A 24,866-nucleotide genomic window follows, 5' to 3' on the forward strand; every position below is an offset into this window, starting at 1 on the left:
AACATATGTAGCTACTATAAAGCCATGGTTGTTTTATAAAAATATTCATTCTGTCGATAGTCCAAATTGTCCAAACTACGCTGATACGTATTTCAAATCGTGGAACATCTAACTTTCTGCGATAATTAGTTCAACAAAGAGAGAAAATTATTAAAAGGTGTCTTGGAGAACCATTATACCAATGCGACAGGTGGCACAGTGGCTCAAGGCACTTTCGGGATAACAAAAATTGTCTAAAAAATTAAATTCTTGTGGTCTTGAGATGCTGACCGACGACCAAACGAAGCGACTGAGCATCGAGCTCATGACCGCCTCTTGACGATATACCAAATCCGTGAGACCAAAAGGCCAATTCGTCGAATATTTTAGTAGGTTAAAGTCGTACGCTAACATTAGGTTTTTTCAGACGATTATCAAAAGCAAATCCGTAAAGGAGATAGTGGGGATTGATGGGATGGATAAGTTCGATATTATCTGACGTGATTATCTTGTACCCTAAAACTTTTTTTATTAAACCCCAATTTTTGTTAATCTAAGAATGCGTACACTAAAGAGACACCGTTAATAATTTTAAATTATTAAATTTTTATTTTAAATTATTTTATTTGACTTTACTCGTATATTATATAAAGTAATTGTATTTAATTACATAGGTATTTAGATATGTATTTGTATTGCTATGTAATCATATGTGCAAACACGAATGCATTTTGTATGCAAACATATGTATGTCAAGCGTCAAAGAATTCAAAAACCAATAACAGTAATTAAGTATTTATTATATAATTTCATTACATATTTCTTTTCTTGTTTACAAAAAAATTCAAGGAAATTAATATAATCACAGTCCTTTTGTGTTAGATAATGATAGCGAAAAGACTCGAAAAATAAAAATAAATATTTATAGAACATTGAAAAGCAGTGCAAAAGTCGAAGTTCAAAGTTCGAAGTTCGTTTCATAAGAATATTAAGCAAACAAGATCGTTCGGGCGACACGACTGCCGACGTAAGTTAGATATGAGTATAGTGAGAGATTAAGTTAAAGCGAGAACGTGATGGCGCGCATAAAAGAGAGAGTGTGATAGCATGCATAAGAGAGTGCGGTAAAGAGTAGGTAGAGAAGTAAGCTATATTTCGACTAATTCGTTGTTGTTGTTGTTATATTATTTCTGACTTTTTTTGTTTTTGTTATTTTTGTTATTGTTTTCTCTTTTGTGTATTACAATAATGCCTTCTTTAAAGTTTTTTTCCTTTTTTTACTTAACGGCTTACATATTGGAAATTGCATACACAACTATTTACAAAGGGAGTTATAAAACTTGACTTAAATTAAGAAGAAGATAATCGTAATAATTATTATTAATACAACCTAAACCTTAAATCATTGCTAAATTAAATTACAATATTTTGTAAAAAAAAAAAAATACATTTGTAGTGAAGAAAAAAACCAATAAACTAGGAAAATCCTGCACGCACACACACTGCCATCTGTGTGTATTAAAGTGTGTGTTTGCAATATCGAGAAAGCCTGCCAAGTGTGCGGAGCGCTTTCTTGCTTTTATGTTAAAAATAAGTTAAGCTGCGCAAAAGCTACAATATTTTTGAAAGCATTGCCAATTTGAGTACAATTTTAGAATAGTTTGCCATTTACTGAAATTCGAAAATGTAAGAATTTAATATTTTAACTTTTTTTTTTTAAATTTTCTAAATTAATGAAATATACTTGCGATCTTTTTCTCACACTTTTTTTGAAATTTAAGCTGTTCTCTCCACACTTAATTTTCTGTGTACGTGCATGTGGGTGCGAAATAAACTAGATAGTATGCTTAATATGAATTAATGCTAACATTAGGACAAGACACCTTAAACAATTGTTGTTGTTTTTTGTATTTATATATATTTTTTGCTTTGTTGTTGTTTTTTCTTTAATTAATATTTACGCGCTACAACTAAAAACTCAGCTACAATTCGATCGACACTTTCCACTTTACACAAGATCTCTTGTGCGATCTGCCAGCCATATGCATATACTACATACATATGTACATACACAGATACAGTTTTGGATTTTTCTAGCAATCCCATTTTTTTTTTTCTTTGCTCTTAATTTCATTTCTGTACAATTTCTAGTATCGTAAGTTTAATTAATAAAAAAAAAAATAATAGATATTAAATTAATTTGTTGCTTCCAATTTGCTGTTGCAAAAACACGAAGAGATTCTATCCACGTTTCGCTTGCAGCACCACCAGCGTCAGTATCAGGAAGCCGAAAATCCACGCGAGCGTACTCAGGAAGCCGGAGTACACAGCCATCTCGGTGATCTGCCAGCCGCGCGTCAATATTGAGCGCAGCGATGTGGTAGCGAGTGTTAGCGGCAGGCAAAGCGATATGTATCTGTACAGTTTGAGAGCATAAAAATTACAGTTAGGGATCAAATAAAAATGTGACTAACATAAATAACAGTTACAAAGCATATTAGAAACCATTAGGAGCACATAAATTGCACTTATAGAGAGAGAGAGAGAGAGAGAGAGACTTATTATAGGTAAGAGAAATCTATAAAATTCCAACTCACCGCAGCACAATAGGCATGCCTTCGATGGGCCAAATCACTCCCGATAACAGCAATGTTGGATAGAATGAGCCCAACGCCAATTGTATGGCGTTACGTTCCAACTCACATACCGATGAGATGAGAAAGCCAAAGCACATGCCGCACATACCCTGCAAGAGTGTCAGCACAATGACCCAAATGAGTTCGCCATTATTTGTTACACCAAAGACGACCAACATGAATATAAGTACAAGCGTTGTTTGGCCACACATGACGACGAATTGGGTGATGACATGCGAGAAGAGTATCTCACTGGGTGTGACACCGGCAACCCAAGAACGATCGAGTAAACCCTGGAAAAATTTGGAAAAATTTAAATTAAAGCACCATAGTGGAAGACAAACTATAATTTTTTGCAAAACGTAGAGTTACATATTTAATCTTTTACTTCAGGTCCATTGCTCAGTCAAACCAAAAATGCATTTACAGTACTACTAGTCTAAAAAGATTTGAAGTCAGTCTAACATCTACTAAGATTGTCCGTTAGACACTGCATGCTCTACCCAACCCTGAATCTTTAATGACCCTTTTAGTCGAATGCCAAGACCTATGCGTACCAAATAAATTAATTTTTATAGTACTGTTTGGAATCAAAAGTTGGGGCTGATGGTTGCTATATCAGAAAAAAGAGCCCATTACAAACAAGTTCAGATTTCGTTACCCAATCGGCTAATATATGTAAGTCAACACTTTCACCAAAGTAAAGTAAAATTACTCAAAGATTTCCCAATTAGGTAAAATATAAAAGGTTTCGGGGGGAACCGACATTTTCTACTCAAATATTTAATAAATATCAAAGAAAGAACTAAGAAGCGTCTGTCCAAATATCTGGACATCGCCCCAGCTTTTGTATAAAAAAGGTAATTATGGTGGAATTTAAAATTGTTGCCAAGAAATCTCTAGAATATATGGGGTATATCGTTAGAAAAACTTATATTCAAAATATTTCTTAACTTTTTGTAACATTTTGAAGTTAAATCTCTATTCGAAAACCAATTGTACTAGCGTAGTACACTCTGAAGTCAGTTACTTTTTATTTAAAGCTGGGAAATATGGCTGCAAGACTTTTGAGTTATAGATATAAAGATAGCGTTGGCCTCGGACCCACATATGCTTCAGATATCATCTTCTTTTTAAGATTTAAGTTTACAGAATATATAGTAATATTACTGAAGTATAAAGATAAAAAAGTGACTAAAAGTTATTCTAGCGCTGGTGCCAATATTTCTAGTTTCTCTTATATTATGAAAGAAAGGTATTTCTTAAGTTCTCCAGCTCACCAGCCTGATTATTATCTATAAATTTAGTTTTTGGTTCATATAGGTTCTGAGGGGCTGAACAAGATAATGAAGTGAGGCAGTAAAAAATAAAGCAAATCAACTAAGATTTATTTTTATTCCACCTACGCCATATCTATTTACACTACACGTAAAAAGTATGTACTCACCTCAGTGCGTTCGATGATTAAAGCGGATGACGTCAATGCAACAGCCAAGAAGAACACAATGCTATAAATTTCGAGGACAAACAAATTAAATTAATAGAAATAAACATGACTTTCAATGCATTTAAACAATAAACATTTATGAAAAATTAAACAAAAAATAATAAATGTGTGGATTTCCTTTAAAGTATACACCACTGCCGCTACTTACGTCAATATCACACCGGGCGCAACGAAATCTGTGAATGATGGATTCATTGTGCCATAAATGGGATCTCTAAATTGTATTGGGACATCGCCGAGCTTGGGATTGTTGCCGCATTGATCCAATAAGTTCATGGCGAAAGCACGATAGGCCAGCTGTATGTCACGATTTAGCATAATACCGATTTGCTGATTAGACATATCGAGCCACACTCTTATTTCCGACTGATCAATGGTCTCATCATCCGCGTCACGTCCTACAGAACGCAAAGAGAAGCAGAAACGGAAAAGTAATACAAAATAATTTTAAATTAATAATTATTGAATAAAAATGCATATGCTTTGAACATACCCAATGCAACACGCGCCACAAAAGCGTCCGTAAAGTTCTCCGTTATGTAGACCACACCCCAAGCTTTGCCCACACGCACCGCATCTTTGGCCTCTTCCAAGTCCGTGTAGTATGTCTTTTCCATGGTGTCATTTAGATGGCTCAAATAGCGACAACCGAGATTCGTGAAGTGACAAGAGTCCTCCCAATGACAGATGCTCTAAAGGTAAAAAAACAAAATAAGACATTTATTTAGAATTGTCATTCGATGACTTGCACGTTGATGGAACTTAGACTCACTGTGTTGTTCATTTCACTGTTGACGATTGCCAAGTTCAAGCCAGTGGGATCACGTCCAATTGCCAAACAGAAGAGTATCACTTGCATAACGGGTAAGGCGAATATGAACAGCATAACGCCGACATTACGCCACATACGCAGGAAGTTCTTGGTTAGCAATGCCTTCATTTTGCCCTTTGTTGTGACCTGCCAGTAAAATAATTCGAGGAAAATATTTAAATAAATGAAATATTAACTTTTCGTGTCTGAGACTCGACTTGATCGCTTGATTAGTGCTTACCTTACACAAATTCGCATAGCAATCCTGGCAGCTCTCTTCATCATTGGGTTTGCTGCGTTTTATTTGGGGCGGATCGTAGGGTTCTTGATTTAACTGTGTGTGTAAAAATAGTGGTTGTGGTTTTGGTTTTTTTTGATTTTTTATCAATATTTAGTAAAGAAAGAGATGAGATGATATCAATTGTATGTGCTCTTTAAGAAATAATGCTGCATAAATTAGTTAAGAATATCTAAGGTAGCTATGGGATTCTGACAGATGATATTTCAAGAGCTCCCTTTAAATATTCATTATCAATCTCTATATTTCGAATTTTAAGAGATGAAAACGGACTCCCTATATTTTAAAAAGATTTCAGTGATAGTTACCACGAAACTAAATATGGAAGTCTTCTATGAATACTTCAAAATTATAAAGTGAATCAATCTTTCATTGAACAGTATCATTTTATTTTTTAAATAAAGTTAGTTAAAAATCGTTATTTTTTTATTTTGTTTTCATATCAACATTCTAAAAATAGTCGATAATATCGCAGTTTTATATGAAACAAAAACCATTCATCAAAAAACAACAACGATTACAAGATCCAAATACTAAGAAAATGTGATTGAAAAAATTAAAGATTTGGCAAAAATGTGTTATCGGAAATTACCGATAACTTAAAAGACTTAAATAAAACAGAAAAAAAATTATATTAACGATTACAAGGTAAATAATTCTCCATACATGTGGTTGGAGAAATGACTAGTCTGGAAAAAATCTGTTATTGTAATTTATCTATAACGATTAACGATTATATAAAATAAGTATGGAAGGGCTAAATAACGGTATTACCGAACATGTTATACTCTTGAATTGAACATTTTATAGCCTGCAAGAATCAAAGCCGGGAAAATACCTCAGGTATTGGCATTATTAAAAACCTTATTTCATTTATACGATATTGAGCGCCAAACCATTAATATAATTTTATAACTTAAAAAAAAACGTTTCCACTTAATTTTTATTAAAATATCACACATTTTGACCAACCAAAACGGTTTAAAGTCAGAAATCATTACATAAGCATATTGGTGGCCGAGAAATGAAAGGACTGATTGTAATAATTTTTCCCATGGTTCAGATATACTTGAGAACTAATTTTCAAGCAATTTTAAAAGTATATAAATATAAACATATACATATATGGAGTAAAGTCAGCCGGATGTTTTAATTTTAGGAACAAAGATACATTAAAATAACTCCCACATTGACCGATATATGTGGTATAAAGTCAACCGAAAGTTCGTAAATCTTTATATTAAATATAGGGAGGCTAAGAGAAGTATTGACCCATTTTTAATATATGGGTATGTTATTATCATAGAAACATTTTAGCGGAATTCCAGAAATATATCACTTAGATTGACCTACATTTTCGACTAAAAGTCAGCCATACGCACTGGAGTCGATATATTCGGTATGTGGGGGCTTGAACAGTTATGGCCCGATTTTGACGATTTTTAGATTCGAGATTGCATATTTCAAAGGCACTATTGCAAAGTTTTATCCGGATACGGTTATATGGGAAGTGAGCGTGGTTGTAGTCCAATTCCGCTCATTTTCGCGCTGCAATATACGAATACCATAGTAATGCAACATGCTGAGTTTGTTAAAATCGGTCGAGCAAGTTCCGAGATATGGGTTTTAGCCTAATTGTGGGCGGTGCCACACCCACCGTTCCATTCCCAAATTGGTTTTCAATAAAGCTCTAATGTATCATCCTGGATGTAAAATTTAATGTCTCTGATGCATTCAATTATTGATTTATCGCGTTTTTAATAGTTTTGAACAAAACCGTTATATGGAGAGAGGGCGGGACTATAAACCGATTTCATTCATTTTCAAACTGTCTGTAGGAGTCTTTCATTTTCCTAAGTGAATTTGGTTGTTATAGATTAAGTAATTTAGGACATATGGACATTAAACTTACTAAAGGACGGGGCCAAGCCCACTTTTTTTAAATTAATAGCCAACAGGTGCCCCTTGTTCCTGCAATCCAATGTACCAAATTACAAATTTATATATTAATTTAGTGCTAATGGTCTGAGTGCGCCAATCTACATTACTAAACTTCTTAAGGTGCCAAGGTGCACCCGGATTTCATCGCCACGTCATCCTGATCATTTATCTATATATATATATACGGCCCTATCTATCTCAATTAATTTTAGGTGATACAAACCACCGTTAGGTGAACAAAACCATTATACTCTGTAGCAACATGTTGCAAGGGTATAAATATGTAAAAACAAATATTATTAATAAATAAATAATTCTATAAATTCTATAAATGGCAATTAGGGCATTTCATTGATATACTAGTAGTTTGAAAAGTAACGAATAAAATTTTTTGGCGAGATATGGAAAAGCTGTGCTAAAACTGGTAGTCATAAAAAATTCTCGATAATAATTAACAATCGTTTGTTCACAATTTCTTCAGACACACTTTTCAAATAATTCTTTTTTAATTATCGGAGTAATTGGTATCGATAACTTATCGATTTAAAGATACATTTAAATTATCGATTAATGTTTCTCAAAATTAAAAAAAATTATGTGATCAATGAATTGATTAACAAAAGTAACTATAATTTATCGATAAAATTATTTGATTTGATTTGGGAAAAAATTCAAAAATTTGCTTGTAAAAACAAATAAAACTTCCAATCATGCCGGTTCAAAGGGTTCTCACTGAAACAGAAGATTATTTTCAAAAATCGATTAAACCTGCTATATTAAAATAAAATCTTCCAATTCAAGTAATATAATAAATGATAAACTGTGAAATAATTATTTTTCTTGTATAACAAACCGTAAAGACAGATCCATTCGTTTCGTTGATCAGCACTTCTTTGCTCTGATGGAAGTTCAATCCGACAACACCGCCTTCTTGACTCGAGCTGGGCTTATCCATTTTACTGCCGAACGCCATGGCATGTAATGAGATATTATTACTGTTAATCGATAAATCACACGAAATGAGCATAAGTAAATCACAACAACCACAAAATGGAGATAAATCGATTGCATCGTGAACCGCATGAATAAAATGATCGGCACAACGAGTGTTACCAATGCCATTAAACGAGCGATGAGTCACAAAATACGAGCACCCGCATACATACGTACATATACATATGTGTTATGAGTACATATGCAGTTGCATGCATACGGATATGTAGATGGATCAACACAGTGAGGAGCACAACAGCAACAACAACGTGGATGCGCACATCACATATACAGGGTGAGTTGTAAATATGCATTAAATATGTGAAGAATAAGATAAAAACGAAAAACAAAATGTACATATGTATTAATTCATATTCATGCTGTGGAGTACAATGTTCGAATGACAATGATGGTTAGCTACAACAAGTACAAACACACGCAAATACAAAAATGGCCAAAAAACAATGTCGAAAGTGCAAAAAAGTATGTAAATTTGAGGTTTTTAGGGGTTTTTGAGAGCCCCACAATGTGTTGACGCGTCCTCGCATTTCTCTGCGTATGTGTGTGTGTCTGTTGAGTGTTGTAAGTACTTGTTGTAAGACAAGACTATTAGTGGAAAATGTTATGAGTAGTTACTTTTCACCAAAAATGCTAAATTCTGTATAAATTAATTTAAAAAAAAAAATTAATCAAGCGAGACTCACCTAAAGTTCACATTCGAGATTTCACCCTTCTGACTTTGTATGCGCGACAGTTTCAGAAAGACCTCCTCCAAACTAATACATTTGTACATGGATAGCAAAACGCTTGGCGACTCTTCGGCCAACAGATGACCCGAACGCATGAGACCGATCTGCAAACGATACAAATATATAAATAAATAATATGAACTACAAATCTCCCTTCTCCAACATATATTAGCGGCACCCATTACTTTCCCCCTCCCTACATAACAGTCATACGCACCGTGTGTGCCTGGCGCGCCTCCTCAATGTAATGTGTTGTGATGATAACTGTTTTTTGGCCAGCCTTTGTGATATGCACCAAATGATTCCAGATACTCTGACGCAACAACGGATCCACACCAACTGTGGGCTCATCTAAAATCAGCAATTCCGGATCGTGCATCAATGCCACTGCGAAGGAGACACGTCGTTGTTGACCACCACTCAAATTCTTTACCAAACGCTTCTCCGAAGGTAAATCGAGAAAATTCAAGAGAAACTGTAGGCGCTCCACGATCTCTTTAGAGTCCATACCGAATATCCAACCGAAATACATCATTGTCTCGCGTATAGAGAATTCGCCATATAAGGCGATCTCTTGTGGCATGTAGCCGACACGTTTGCCGGGCACACCCGAACCGCGAGTGCCTGGTTTGCCACCGAGCACGAAAATTTCGCCCGAATCCAGGCGACGTCGACCGACAATGCACGAAAGTAGTGTGGTCTTGCCACAACCTGAAGCACCCAGCAGGCCGTAGCTGGAAAGAGAGAAAAAGAAAAATAGATTAAAAAGACCGTTACAGAAAGTATTTTTTACATTTAGACTTTATTAAATAGTTTATACAGTTTAATATTTTAGCTTAGAAACTTTAATTTAAAAAATTCCAGTCAATAATCGATCTCGCAAAAGAGATTTGATAGCATAGTTATTTCATATAGATAACTCTCAGACTTCTATCACTGGTACTGAATTCTCTAGTCGTTAATGAAATAAGTGGTGGGTAATTGAAGAGCCTCAAAAATCCTTTTCGAGTTTTTTCATTGCTGCCCATGAGTTCATCTAGCAAAATGTAACTTGGAATCTGTATTTCCTAGAGAGATTTTCGTTTGGTTAGCAATTTAATCTCTGCTTGCTGTATATCAGATCTTTCAGATGTTCTCCAACCTTCCTCTATTGCAGATTAAACCAAAAGCATATTGCTCTTACTTGGAATACTGTCCAAAATTTCCCTCTTTCACTATAGTTCATATCTGGCACTTAAAAAAAATTTAATACTACATACATCTAGCATGACAAAGGCTTTGAAATACATAAATAAAAGTCTTTGAAAAATGTAGTATATGAAATATAGTTCAATGTATTATTTAACCGCAGACGAACTATATACCATAAGAGCAATCTTATAGAGTCTTATGGAGAAGAGCAAGTTAATTAATATACTCGTATGAGATTTTATAGTATTTGCAAATGTTTCCTTTTCCATGGGAATATTAAATTTGACTGGGATTGATTGATAAATACAAGTAGCGCGCGCAAACCGAATCGATAAAAAGATTACAAAAATATAATACAACCTTTTTTTAACGTTCGTGGGAAGTTTGATTTCCATATGACAACAACAATTTATCTTGCAATTTATATAATGGAGAAACAATTTAACAATAAGTTGCTTGAAATTCTGTGTTTCCAATCTGTGAAGATCGTGAAGTCATTGAAAACTTTCCTTATGCGAGTCATCCATCCATCTCTGTTTATGAAGATAGTTAAAGAAACAGCGCTTAAAAATCATCGTGTTGGCATCAGAACAATAGTAGAGAATCGCTACAACCCTTATGGATCGACTCAACACATTTTGATTAATGTTTAGGGTAAGAAGCGTGTCAATGATAGATTCGTAACAAAGTACTTGAATCTTTTGCAAAAACGAAGTCGAGAAGAGGTCGCAAAAGAGTTGTTTGATCAAAACTGTCCAACAATATAACAAATGGCGTTCCCAAAATTTGCGTAAGGCACTGAAGGCCATCTTAGCCTAAGCTTATAACCAATCCAAATTAGATTTTTGGCATAATGCGTTGTTCTTTTTTTTACTAAAAAAGACTTAGCCAATCGAAGAGTGCATCATTTTCGAAAAAACCGAGATATGTTTATTATAAACTATCGAATTCGTTTGGTCAAAGTAAAATCCATGATAGTGTCTTTGTTCAACCGTAAATCGAACCATAATTTTTGTATATTTTTAGTGAGAGATTTCTGAAAACATATATCTTCAGATATACTAGAATATTTGTACTGTTCGGAGAATTCTAATGCAACGTTATTTTTATTATGAGTCAATTTCAATCACCAAATATTAAGCTTAAATGCTTGGGTTGGTATATTGGGTTGTGAAATCTCAACGGTGCCTTCGTGGCACAAAGTATTTATTTTAAGTTATTGCTGCTTGCAAAATTTATTTGTTGGCACTATGTGAGAAATGCAGTTATATAATATAAAAAGGTAAAAACCATTCCGCTAACGGACTGGATACTAATATTATTATTAATTTTTTTTTTTTGGTAAGAAGAAAATTACAAGCAATACAAAAATAAAGCAATTTAGGTAAATTTAACTAAGACAATTTTCAAGCAAAATGGAGGCCTACATTTCAGTGCCTGTTTAAGGGTCGCCGTTTTTTGTACATACATATGTATGTAAGTATATAAAATGTTAAATGCATATTTTTAGTAATAATTTTTTATGCATTATACCATTTTATTGTCGAAAATTATTATGGTTGTTAAAATAAAAACTGTAAAATAAATAAAATTTAAATGTAAGGTAAAGGTTATTTTAAAGTTATTTTAGTTTGAATTTTTTTGGAAAAATATTACTAAAAAATTAATGAAACTACTTATGTATGTGCGTTTATAGAGTACATTCCTGCTTCATGCCATTGCGATTCAAAAAAATTTTGAAATACGAGGCCCTAACAAGCCGTAAAAATCTTTTTTAAATACATACATATAAACTGAGTATAGTAGATACCCACATACAAACGTACAAAACATATATTTCTGCTAAGATTCACATAGATATAACTTTAACTTGAACATTGACATGCACATGCGCGACTCAATGCTAAACGATACAGTTCAAGTTGAAATTCGGTTCAAGATGACAAGAAAAAAACCAAAAAACAAAAATAAACAAAAACAAAAAATTAAGAAAATGAAAAATAGAAACGAAAAAAAAAACAGCAAAAAATAATAAATGGCCAGCTAAACGGTTCGACCTACCGACCAGCGCAGATAAACCGCATCAATGCATATATATATAATACATACATATGTACATACAGCAAATATGATTAAAAGCGTTGAAACAGCAAAAAGTACAACCAAATAAGCAACAAAGAACGCGAAGAAAGCAAATTGACACCGTCAAGAGACACCTTGAGTTTGCAGCACATATATACCTACATACATACATAAATCAGCAGAAAATGTAAATTTGTATATTTTTCAACAATAACAATAAGTACCGACCTAGTCAGTTTCGGCAACTTTTTCAGAAATCTTTTTGAACAGTAAAAAAAACCAACAACAACAAATGTCACACATCTGCGGCACTTGAGGGTCTTTTCGGCAACGGCACGTATCTTGCACAGGGTCTATTGTTTATTGCTGTTGTTTTAATTGCAGTTCTACAATTTATTATATATATAATTGCAAGCGATTTTCCCGCTGATAAAAGAGCATTTGAGCGCAAAGCAGCAAAAAGGCGACAATACAAGAAACAAGTGTGCTATTTTAAGATATATAACACATATATGTATACAAGTATATATGTAATTACACGTATGTATCTATTTATATAGATAAATGTAAATATAAATAAAATAGCCGAGTTCTTTAATTAATTTGTTTGGCCAGCAAACTGTTTGAGGTAACGGCAATGACTCACTGCCCACTCTGCGCGCTGCTGCTGCTGCTGTTGCTGGCGTTGGCGTTGGGGTCGAAGCTGACTTTGTTGCTTTTATTTCTTGTTAATTTTATTGTTGCTATTTTTTCACTGCAGCTTCGTTGAGGGTCAAGCCGTTCAATGTATGTTTATATGCATGTTTGTGTTGTTGTTTGTGTGTGCGTTTGCGCCGGTTGATTGGTTATTTAGTCGCCCCATAATGCCACCAACAATCGACACCATTTATTTTTGTTGTGTTGCTGCGTTTAGCTTTTGTGACTTAATCACTTAATTCCCAGCTGATGATTTGACTTGATTCGCACACACCAATACACTCATATATATATATATATATATATACATATGTACATTACACACTAGACAAGTGTGTTATCTGCTTTGTGCCGCCTAAATGTTGATGGCAGCAATGCAAAAACAATTGTGTTAATGCTGAAGTGTTAAAATTAAAAGAGTGTGACTCAATATTTCGTAATTTATTTAATTGTTACTTAATAAAAATTTTGCAAGTTTTTGTATATTTTTATTTTAATGTTTTATATGTAATTTATTTTTTATTTTTGTTTTTTTTTTATTTTTTTTTTTGTTATTATTTTATTTCGTTTTTGGCGCACTTGCAATATTCATGCCATTAACGCCTTCAATAATGCATGTGTGTCAATGTTTCGCATTCTTCATCATTTTCAAACGATTAGAGTGTAAATAACTGTTTTGGTTTTGTTCAAAATGCATAAATATTTTTTGTAGGAAGTTTCTTATTATTGCAAAAGTTGATCGTCAATTTGTTCGGAGGTTGTACCGTTGCCTTGGACAATAGTCCATGTCAAATAAATTTTGTGAAGAGATCTTCTCAAAGAAAAAAGTTTTTCGTACAAAGACTTTATCTGAACAATTTTTTCGAAGATTATACCTTGTACAATAATTTGTACTAAGTTTCGTGAAGCTAATTTGCAAAATAGAAAAGTTTTCCATACAAGAACTGCGTTTTGATCGTGCGGTTTGTATGACATACATATACACGCTAAAGTTTTCCAATACCGGCGGTTCTAAGAAATGAGCTGCTTCTTAGAGATAAAAAGACGTGCGCAAAATTGCACAACGATATTTCAAAAACTAACGGACTAGTTCGCGTATATACTGATAGATAGCTAAAGCAGCTCTGCTCGTCACGCTGATCATGTATATATTATATTATGTATATATATTTTATAAGGTCTCGAACGTTTCCTTCTGGGTGTTATTAAAATTTTTATTTTTTATTCTTTATCACTTTTAAGCTCAAATTACTTTTAAGCAATGATTATTTAATGATACTTGTTTCTCACTTCCCAATATTTCGTCACCTCAGCGCAGTTTCACCTTACAAATGCTATAGGCGCTTCCATGCGCTCTGTTCTTTACACTCTTTAGGAAACAATAAGCACCGCGTTCACACTATTAATAGGGAAATATTTAATTATCGGAATGCCATTTAATGAGAGTCGTAAAAACGCACGCGCCGCAAATTGATTGAACAAATCGCCAAGCAAAATATTCGGAAGCAAAAAATGGCTTTTTTAATTATTTTCAATTTGTATCGTATGCAAAGCAGCATTCAACGCACATAAATAGTATAAAATAAGTGAGGCGGCAATTATCGGCATTTAAATTTGCATGCAAATCATCTAAGGCGAATCGAAGTGAGGAACTAAAAAAAATTTGAATTACTAATGCAAATGTTTGCATATAAAATTTTATTTCTTTATGAATATTAGAATTATTTTTGGTGCATTTTAACAAATTTGACGGAGCGCACGCCGACCTTCAGAGAAATTTTTCGGAGTTACAATGGAAACATTTTTCGCTCGCTTGCCCATATTTCAATAAAAAGTATTTACAACATCTTTTTATGAGCTAATTAACATAACGCACCCATTTTTCGAATCACTTGCGCATAAAACGCTGCTGTAGGCGCTAACTAGTTAAGTGCCCTATGTTTATGCAACTCCAGGGCGGATTGTGGCAACGACATAAATTTATAAATCAACAGCTTCTCTCAGTTGTATGCTTAATTTCTCATCGCAAGCAAAAAAAAAACTAACTAAATAAAAATAATTGAACTTACTGCGTGCTATGTTTTGTTATGCGGTGCTATGTTATGTTGTGCCGTGCTAAGTTAAGTTGACATTTCTTGTTTACACATTTCATTTTGATTTGTTAGCTCATTGTGAAAATTTCAGGCATTTGTCAACGCTCATCCACATAAATATAAATATGTATGAAAGCGGGTATGTGGGTATACACAAAGGGGTATTTAGGTTATGTCGTTGTTTGCTATGCCACAATTACTTAATATGACGGGTTATTGGGCAGACAAAGCAAACAATTGTCAATAGTGGGCCGAGTTTTCGAAAAATGTTTGAACGCCATATTGTCAGTACAAATTGAAGAAGGTACTGTTATGTGATTTTAAATCACTTTTTGGTTATATTTAATAGTTAAATGCATGTCGACGAGTGTTTGGCCAAAGCTAGTTGGAACGTGGGTTCAAGAATTCAGTTGTTTAAGCTATTATCTAACAAAAATAATGGGTTATATACTTGTATAGCATTACATTTATAAAGTTTTCACTTCCTTTAGAAAAAATTAAATATTTCTTTGTTCGCAAAGATAATAATTTGACTCACATTGTGCCCTTTGGTACAGTCATCATTAGATTATTCAACACGGGAATGGCATTCTTCTTCTTGCCGTACGTTTTGAAGGCGTGTCGCACTGATACGGCAGCCTGTGAGTTCCGATTCCATTGTGCTGGTGTTCCGCCATCATTATTTGTGGCCATGGCGGGTTCACTGGAACTGCAAGCAGAAAATAAAAAAAGTACTGATAAGTTATTTAATAAATAAAGGTATTATATCTTAAGTTGATTATCTTCTTTTTACATTTTACTAAGATAGTTTATTTAGATAAAGAAGCAGTGTGTGATCTTATACTTCGAAGATAAGGTAAAGCGAGTTCGTTGCTTAAATCTTTTGTTGCTTGTTCATAGAAAAAACGTTGTTGTGATGCAAATTTTTATTTCTTTATAGGGTGCATCAACAAGGAGTGTTAAATTGAATAATGGGCACTTGAGTCGATAGGATTTTTTGGCGCGAGTTTATCGGTCTTTTTGTTAATAATAAAGGAAAAAAACTGAAATAAAATCAAATAAACCTATACAAAATAAAATTAAATAAAAAAAAAAATAAAGTAAACTGAATAAAAAATTGAATATAAAAAATAAAATTAAACGAAAAAATAATTTAGGTAAATAAAATGAAATAAAACTAATAATTTGTAACAAAGAAAAAAAATGTATATAAAGTAAAAAAAAATTATAATAAAATAATAATATACAAATTATAAAATAAAATGAAAAAATAAATAAAAAAAATAATATAATGCAATAAAATATTATGTATGCATTAATTCGTGCGGTTTTCTAAGAAAGGGCTCTACTAGTATTATTTCGCGTCGTATTCATCTGTGGCTGTATTCATTTCAAAGGTACTGCCATTTCGCGCCGTTTTCAGTAGATATAAATTGTTTGAGCGTGAACAACAATTTGTTTCATTCATTTGAAAATGTCGAAATTTGTACCAGATAAAGTGTTTTTGCGGGGAGTTCTTCTTCATTATTTTAACATGAAGAAAAGTGCTGCCGAAAGCCATCGTATTTTACTGGACGTTTATGGTGACCATGCTTTAGCTGAACGAACGTGCCAAAAGTGGTTTGCACGGTTTAAAAGTGGCAATTTCGACTTAGACGACGGAGAACGACCCGGACAGCCAAACAAACTTCAAGACGAAGAATTGGAGACATTGCTCGACGAAGATGCATGCCAGACGCAAGAAGAACTTGCAAAAGTATTAGGAGTTGATCAAGCAACCGTTTCCAGACGATTAAAATTATTAGGATTCATCCAGAAGCTTGGAAATTGGGTGCCTTATGAATTAAAGCCAAGAGACGTCGAACGTCGATTCTGCATGTCGGAAATGTTGCTTCAACGCCACCAAAAGAAGTCGTGTTTGCATCGGGTTGTCACTGGCGATGAAAAATGGATTCATTATGATAACCCAAAGCGCAAGAAATCGTATGTGAAGCCCGGTCAACCATCAACATCCACGGCAAAGCAGAATATCCATGCTGCTAAGGTGTATGTATTTGGTGGGACCACAAGGGTGTGCTCTATTATGAGCTATTGAAATCGGGTCAGACGATCAATGGGGACCTCTACCGAAAACAATTGATTCGTTTGAAAAAGGCCATCGCGGAAAAACGACCAGAATATGCGACCAGACACGAATCAATAATTTTTCATCATGACAACGCTCGGCCACATGTTGCAAGGCCAGTTAAAAACTATTTGGAAAACTGTGGGTGGGAAGTTCTACCTCACCCGCCTAGCCCAGACATAGCACCTTCCGATTACCACTTGTTCAGATCAATGCAGAATGCCCTCACCGGAGTACGCTTCCTTTCAGAACAGGGTATCAGAAATTGGATTGATTCTTTCTTGACATCCAAGCCGGAGAAGTTCTTTTGGGACGGGATCCACAAACTGCCAGAAAGATAGGCAAACAGCATAGCTTCCGATAGGCAATACTTTGAACATTAAATGTATAACAATTTTTTCACAATAAAGTCTTAATTTTCGTAAAAAAACCGCACGAATTAATGCATTAAAACAAAGAAAAAATTTTATAAAAAGCAAAAAAAAAAACAAATAAAATAAAATAAACAAAAGTTAAATTAAGTTAAATTAAATTAAACAAAATAAAATAAAAAAATTTAAAATAAAATTAAATTAAATAAACTAAATTAAATTAAATGAATAATAAAAATAAAAACAAAGTAAAAAAACGTAATAATAAAATAAAATAAATTGAATCATATTAAATAAAATAAAATAATTTTTTTTAAATAAAATCTAAATTTAAATAGAATTAAATGAAAAAAATAAACGATTATTAAACTGAATAATAATATTAAAATATAAAATATAGAAAATAAGACCCAAAATCAAAAAAAAATAATATAAGTAATTCGGCGATTATTTTATTTTCAAACAAAAAACTAAAAGCAAGAGAAAAAGTTCGTAAAACACAACAAAACTTAAAAAAGAGTAATATAAAGTTAATTTAGTAAGTTATATTTCGTATAGTAAAATTTCTAATTACAAAAATTGAAAATAATGACAGCTAATTTATTTAACCACAAGCTACATTCAAAGACCCGAACCAAGCAGATACGTAAAAAGTACAATCTAGCTATAAAAATTCGAGCCAAAAACTTCATATGATTGAAGTAAACAACACAGGTTTGAATAAGTACACAAACACATGTAAAATATCCAAAACCATTTTTTATAATAAATAAATATTTCTGTGCTCCCTTTTCGCACTTAACCTATTAATAGCTTATACAAGTCTTCTTAAAACAATCGTGGCATTTTGCTGCTATTTATTAAATAATTTCGGGATCAAAAAAAAATAAAAATTAAGATAGCCAAGAAAAGAGTTCACTATTTTCTTTTAAAAATTATAAAAAAAAAAATAAAAAATACAAATACTATTCGACAATCTTCTGGCTTTATTAATAAATACATTCACATTTTGCCTTCTTTTCTTAAATTACTCGCTTCGAAAATCATTTCACTTTTCATAAACAGTCGTCTGACGACTATTATGCCACAATTCGTGGCACACTTGCGATGCAAACAAAAACATTAAAACGAATTACTTACAACAGTATATAGAAAATGCACAGCAACCTCTACATTGGCAATATAAGTATTATAACTACACGTGCTTATTTTTATTATTTTCTATCAGTTTCTTTACACTATTTGTTGTATATTTCTTAATACACCACAACGGTCTACCAGCGCGCGCTTGCACTTTGCATTTCTATATAAAAGTTACAACCAACAGAGCGACCACTACAGCGCTGAAGACTCGCGCAAGCCACGAAGCACGCGCAAGTAACATTGCAGCTGAGCGGCAATGAGAAAACGAAGAAAAAAGTATGTCAACAATGCAAAAACTGGTGTTGTCGGTCCACCGCGCAGCGGCGCGCCATTTGTCTGCGTCACTTTACATTGCGGCAGACGTTTTCTAATCGCCAACTACTAAAGCTCGTGCATTCACGCGCTCACTAACAGAGTTTTTGTTTTTTGCTTTTGCCTGTCTCTGCAACACTGCGCCGCACTTGTGACCACAACAGGTGGGTGAATATTGTCAACAAGTCGGCCAGCCAAGAGATTTTGGCAAAGTGTCATAGAAGCGCCGACAATCAACAGCCGACAGTTTTTAACCGTTGCGACGTCGCGTGGCGCTCGGTCTGTTGGTCGTGTGGTCGGTTGGCTATTCATTTGAGGCATTTCTTAGACAGACAACATTAAACTCACACTGGGTTAGTGGGTTGCTGCTTCGTGACATATTTATTGCTCTCTACATGTGTTTTATATATTTGTTGTTGCTGATTGCAGCTGCAAAGAAATGCTGTGACGCGTATCGATTGCTCAATAAATATTTTTTTTCATGCTTGTGCAGCGGAGAGAGGAGCAGTGGCTGGTCTATTTGTGCAACACCGCTTCATTTGTGTGTATGTGTGTGTGTGTGTGTATGTCTCATACTGGCACACAAGCACGTGTACATTGTTTTTATAGTTTTTGCGAATGCTGCTGCGAAAGCGCACGATAAAAGCCGATGATGAGAGATAAATGCAAAATCAAATATATTTATTTAACGGTAGTGGTAGTAAGTTGCATGCGATTACATAATAATCAAACAAGTTTGAGCATACATATATATATGTATATGTATGTATATATATATATGAAATTTACAAAACTGTAGATATGTATACAAGCATGGAAATATGATCATTTAAAATCATAAAATAATAATTATTTTATATGTAAGCTTATGTATGTGTGTGTGTGTGGCAGTTACGAGTAAGTGCTGGCTGCATGCTACTAAATGTATTTATGTGCTTGCAACATGTAACAGTGCTGATTTTTGTGTAAGCGCTTTGTCTAAATTTTATATATTTGGCTTATTAGCACGTATCGGAATAAGTTAAAGTAGAAGATTAAACACTGATCAAAAAGTTGAAGGGAAAATTATTACCTGCACCAATGCTATAATACCCTTACAGGCGCATTTCTTATAGTATGAAACGGTATACAAAGATTTTTATTTTGATTTTCATCGGTCAGTTTGTATGGCAGCTATATGCAGCTATATGTAATGATATTTTCTTGCATTTAAGTCAAATCTATTAACTTCATAGTGGGGTCTGTCTTTGCCATTTGTGAGAAAACTTATCCCCAAAAAAAAAAATACATTGTTTATACCATCAGAAAATATAGATTTCAGCAAACATAAAATCTACTGAGTTTTTAAAAAATTTTATACTTTGACGTAAGAACTATTGTTTGAAAACTACGTTTTTTTTCGATAATGACTTAAAATAAGCAGATGAAATAAATAGTTTAACTAAAAAAGTAATGCAATATATTTAGGGCATAAAAAGGTAAGTCTAAGCTCAAGCAAGTCTTTAAAAAAAAAATAAAAGCCCAAAAACTTGGATATTTTAATTTTCCACATACATTTTGAGGTTAGGTGCAAGAGCTGTAAGTTGTAGTTCTTTTCGTTATCTAAAACTTTGTCACATAAGTTTTTTCGTAAGGACCCTTTGTTTTGGCGGAGAACGAAATAAACCCTTTTTAACCCTTACAAATTCAACCATGCCCCTCCCGTTCCACTTTCCGACCCAGATCGACAATCAGCTATTTTTGCTTTCATTTTTGTTATTTAATCTTCATTTACCACTGGATTTCCTCTTACTATGATTTTTTACGCTTTTTACTATTTTCAAAAGCTTCTGCATTGGCATATACGTTTTTGTTCTCCGATTAATGTGGAAATAGGCATTTTTATTACTACAACAAAACATGAGTAGCTGGAATTCGAAAGGAAAATCATGCTGTTTCAATTCAATATTAATATTCCGGCAATAAATGTAATATATTTTTTTTTTGTTAATTCATAAATTTGAAGCTATTTTCATAAGTTGAATTCAAATTTACGAAAGCTTAGAGCTTCAACTCGTTTGGGCACTGGTTCTAGTTTGAACTACACGTTTTTGTTACTGGTTTTTATCTTTCTGAAGGCAGTATCCAATTGTGATAACATAAATCTTAGATAAATGCAATCATTTTAAAAGCATAAGTCACCAAAAGCGAGATTTAGCATTTTAAAGAAACTTTATTAAAATATAAGAGGCCAACAGGCGTGGAGGCTAACTTCAAAAAATGGAAAAATTACTATTTTGTATATGACTAAATATCTTGAAACAAATTGTTTCGATGCAATATCCATAAAAAAAAAAGTTAATTTTACCAAACAGTGTCATTGAGTATAAGCCAATATTAAATTTGAGCTCGATTCGATTTGAGTAGACTAGCGAAATTAATACAAACTGAATCATATAACTCTATGAAATTTCATATATTCGTATGTATGTATGTATGTATGTACGTATGCGTATTTTTACTTGCATTAATACGCAATCGCAGAAAAGTTTACACAATTAACGAACAAATTATCGATTTAGGTCAAGGTGAAGGTGTATGTCGCTTTTATTATTGCAGAAATTCACTTTCGCTTTTGCAGCAAATCGTCAAAAGTCAACGCACTCAAAATACCACAAAATTTACCATAATTATATTATAATATTAATGTATTAATTGTATTGATAAAATATCGAAATTTCTTTAAGAAAATGTGTTTTCACTCGAAAATGCAAAGTGTATGGCATTGTTTTTGGATTTTTTTTTATATTTTATTAATTTATTTTACATTTTTCTTTTTGCTACCTTTAGTAGCTGTAAAGCGGTCAATAAAGTTTTGCGTCGAAAAAAGAAACTAGTTCAAGGTCAAGTATTTAACGCGTTTTCATTAAAGCAAACACAATAAAAGCGTATACGCACTTGGGTGTGTGAGTGTGTGTCTGATTAAGTCGAGATTTTGTAATGACGGTAACTGGCGATTTACTAAGTGATCAATGGACGCTATATACATGTACGTATACAAGTATATACATATATATACGGATACATATATATATATATATACATAAGTATAAGCTCTGGTATTAGCTGGCATTATTAGTAGCTGACAGCGTGCAGCCATTAGCGCTAAGCTGAGAAAATGCACTATTATATGCAAATTAATATGTGAATGTGCGTACACAATAAACCATAAACACAAGCAGTCAATGGCTTATACAATTTGACATACATACATATATTATATATTTAAATAAATTCATGTGTAGAAGTATTAAACTGAATGCACTGGTTAATTGCGCTTGATTTTTATGATAACGAAATAAATATTTTATATACATATATGTAAATGTATATGTATATACAAGTATATTTATAAATAATATGCATACTACTAACCATTAATATTAATATATTATTTTTGGTTTTTTTAGTCCATTCGCTTCATGGCTCTTACACACACACACACAGCCGTTAACATATAAAATATACGTAAACAGTGGTCGAGCAACTTGCCTCATTTTACTCGTATCTTGTAATAATATGCTGATGCATCGCCCAAAACCGATAACCGGTCAAGTAATTGATGACTTGGTTCGGCTATTTGAGTTTACTCTTGTTTAACGATAGCAAATAAACACAACACATGAAGAAAGACTTTTAATATTTGCGGACATTTTAAGGCTATTGATTCTGGTTGAGTTGTTCGAGGAAATTGCTATGAGTATATGTAAGTATATATATAGCTAGGGTTGTATATATACATATATACGTACATACATAATGATAATAAATGTAAGCAAATATTTGTATACGCACAACTCCCAACGTCCCTAAATAGCATGAATTAAGATAAGTAAGTACTCACATACATATGTACATATATAGTAGGGAATAGGTACTTTTTATTTTCTCATGCTTTACCAGTGTATATGAAAAATACATATATTTGAGTTGAAGCCACGCCCAAATGTTCATTTATCATGTAAAAACTGCAATTTATTATTGCTAAATAATATTTAATAATATATTACCGATTCAAAACAAAAACAAAAAATAATTCCAGTTGAGTATAGTGGAATTAAAGAAACCGCAAATGTTTTTAATATGGTAGAAAAAAAATTCGTATCAAATAACATCGATAAAAATTATATGATTTAGTACTAATATATATATTATTTAATATAAATAACAATATACAATAGATATAAAATTAAGATAAAAATAATATAATTACACTATAATTAATAATTATACTTGTATAAGGTTTTGTCATTAACAGCTAATATGTTCGAAGCATTTAGCACTTACCCAGCGCTTTTTTTATCTTCGCGCTAAAATGTATGCTATACATAGGCAAATAGTTAAGTCAAATTATTTGACAAAAAATTATGCTTTATATTAAATGAAAGAACTGAAGAATTGAGAAAAATTACTAAGAAAGGTAAAATATTCCAGTATACCTATTTGGGTGGGCCAAAAACAAAAATATTTTTTTTCGCTTGGTACTCTGAATAATAGGTTCTTAGACACCTCTACGAAAATCTCTCCAATCATGAGTTCTAGATTTGACCCACCCTAATACCAATGCGATCTAACTATTTGTAACTAATTTAAGTTCACTGTAATTAAGATTAGATATACGCGTATGATAGATATTACGTGGCCTACTTTTTGGCGCATTTTTTTATTTAAAACATGGTACATCAGATTTGTGAGCAACTTATCTTTGATTTTTTATTGCGAATTATTATATTTAGATAAAATTTGTGTGTATTTTTCACAAAAACACACTTTTTTTGGGAAGCCGGCATTTTAACAAAATTCAAAATTTTTAGTACTCCTTCAATCATAATATGTATTCATTTATAGTTATAAAAAGTTTTTGGTTTTTGGATTTTAGATAATTTAATGGTCCTCCTGGTCATCGGTCATGGGATCAAAGGAATCCAAAATTTTTCAAAATTAATCTCCGACTATTAAAGTGCATTAAATTCTGTAAATGTCAAAAAGATGCAGGAAAAACTCGTTTTTTTCTGATTTGCAAGTGGCTATAATCACTTAAGATATTTTATTTTCTACGCATTTATCCCGAGAGTTCAAAACGTTAGCATTATTTAAAATCCGCTTTACATTGCAAAATGATTTTATTTTTTCTATTAGTGTTTTATTGTTCTCACTCTTCCACATTTCTCTTAAAATTGGATGAATACCCAGATATTCTCTTCGATATCTGAGCAGAGCTTTCCATATATGTATGGGCATAATAATAAGAACCACAATAAAATAATCTGCTTTATTTAAAAGTGCACTTATTTTAGAAATAAAACTTATATAAATTTAATAAAATACGGAAATCTAACCGCAGTGTATTATTACAGGTATATTATTACTTCTCTCGACTATATATTGGAAAAGGAAATAACACAGCCATAGCAAAAATAAAAGTCCAATATTTACATTCACAAGCGAATAAGCAAATAGACTGTTATGAATATGTAGTAACTTACACGTAAAATAAACAAATCGATCACAATATATTGACTAATTGCCTTTCTGACATATGTAAACAACTGCAAGAACAACAACAATGACGATATTTAGTTTAGAGGTTATCTAAAAGGTAAGCAGAGAAGATATGTGTAGATGACAATGCACAGCATCGAACTGAAGCCGGGAATGCCGACATTCGTACGTATGTAATTGTTGCTTTGGCATATTTTTGCTGTTATTGGTTATTAATTTTTGTTGTAACAGCCGAAATGGCAATGAATTTCTAAATGATTAATTGGGTAACAAATATTTTGGGCATGTTACAATATATCAAATGATTCAATGGAAGTGGGCGTTGTTCAAGGAAGTTTGAGGAAGTTTGGGGAAGACAAAAATAACGGCAAATTAAAAATGAAAGTGAAATAATAGTA

The 24,866-nt window shown here is 32.7% G+C and overlaps 1 protein-coding gene across 9 annotated transcripts in view; it reads right to left on the bottom strand.

Annotated features, from left to right (window-relative positions):
* Positions 1-565: 565 nt before the first annotated feature.
* Positions 566-24,866, bottom strand: part of snu (ABC-type transporter snustorr) — a 108,281-nt gene continuing 83,980 nt past the window's right edge. For 7 of the 9 annotated variants that reach the window (XM_036368567.2, XM_036368566.2, XM_036368573.2 and 4 more), the window contains 11 exons: positions 15,515-15,685; positions 9,132-9,648; positions 8,870-9,018; positions 8,026-8,167; positions 5,175-5,267; positions 4,895-5,080; positions 4,616-4,814; positions 4,271-4,520; positions 4,063-4,123; positions 2,577-2,908; positions 566-2,395 (listed from right to left, as the gene is read on the bottom strand). In XM_036368567.2, coding sequence (XP_036224460.1) covers positions 2,221-2,395; positions 2,577-2,908; positions 4,063-4,123; positions 4,271-4,520; positions 4,616-4,814; positions 4,895-5,080; positions 5,175-5,267; positions 8,026-8,167; positions 8,870-9,018; positions 9,132-9,648; positions 15,515-15,685 — 2,275 coding nt within the window. In that variant the 3' untranslated portion in view covers positions 566-2,220. Of the gene's footprint in view, positions 2,396-2,576; positions 2,909-4,062; positions 4,124-4,270; positions 4,521-4,615; positions 4,815-4,894; positions 5,081-5,174; positions 5,268-8,025; positions 8,168-8,869; positions 9,019-9,131; positions 9,649-15,514; positions 15,686-18,612; positions 18,730-24,866 lie in introns of those variants that run through there. The other 2 variants (XM_036368576.2, XM_036368569.2) reach the window with 2 other exon arrangements.

The sequence above is a fragment of the Bactrocera oleae genome, chromosome 2 (genome assembly GCF_042242935.1).
Source record: "Bactrocera oleae isolate idBacOlea1 chromosome 2, idBacOlea1, whole genome shotgun sequence".
Taxonomy (NCBI): Eukaryota; Metazoa; Arthropoda; class Insecta; order Diptera; family Tephritidae; genus Bactrocera; species Bactrocera oleae.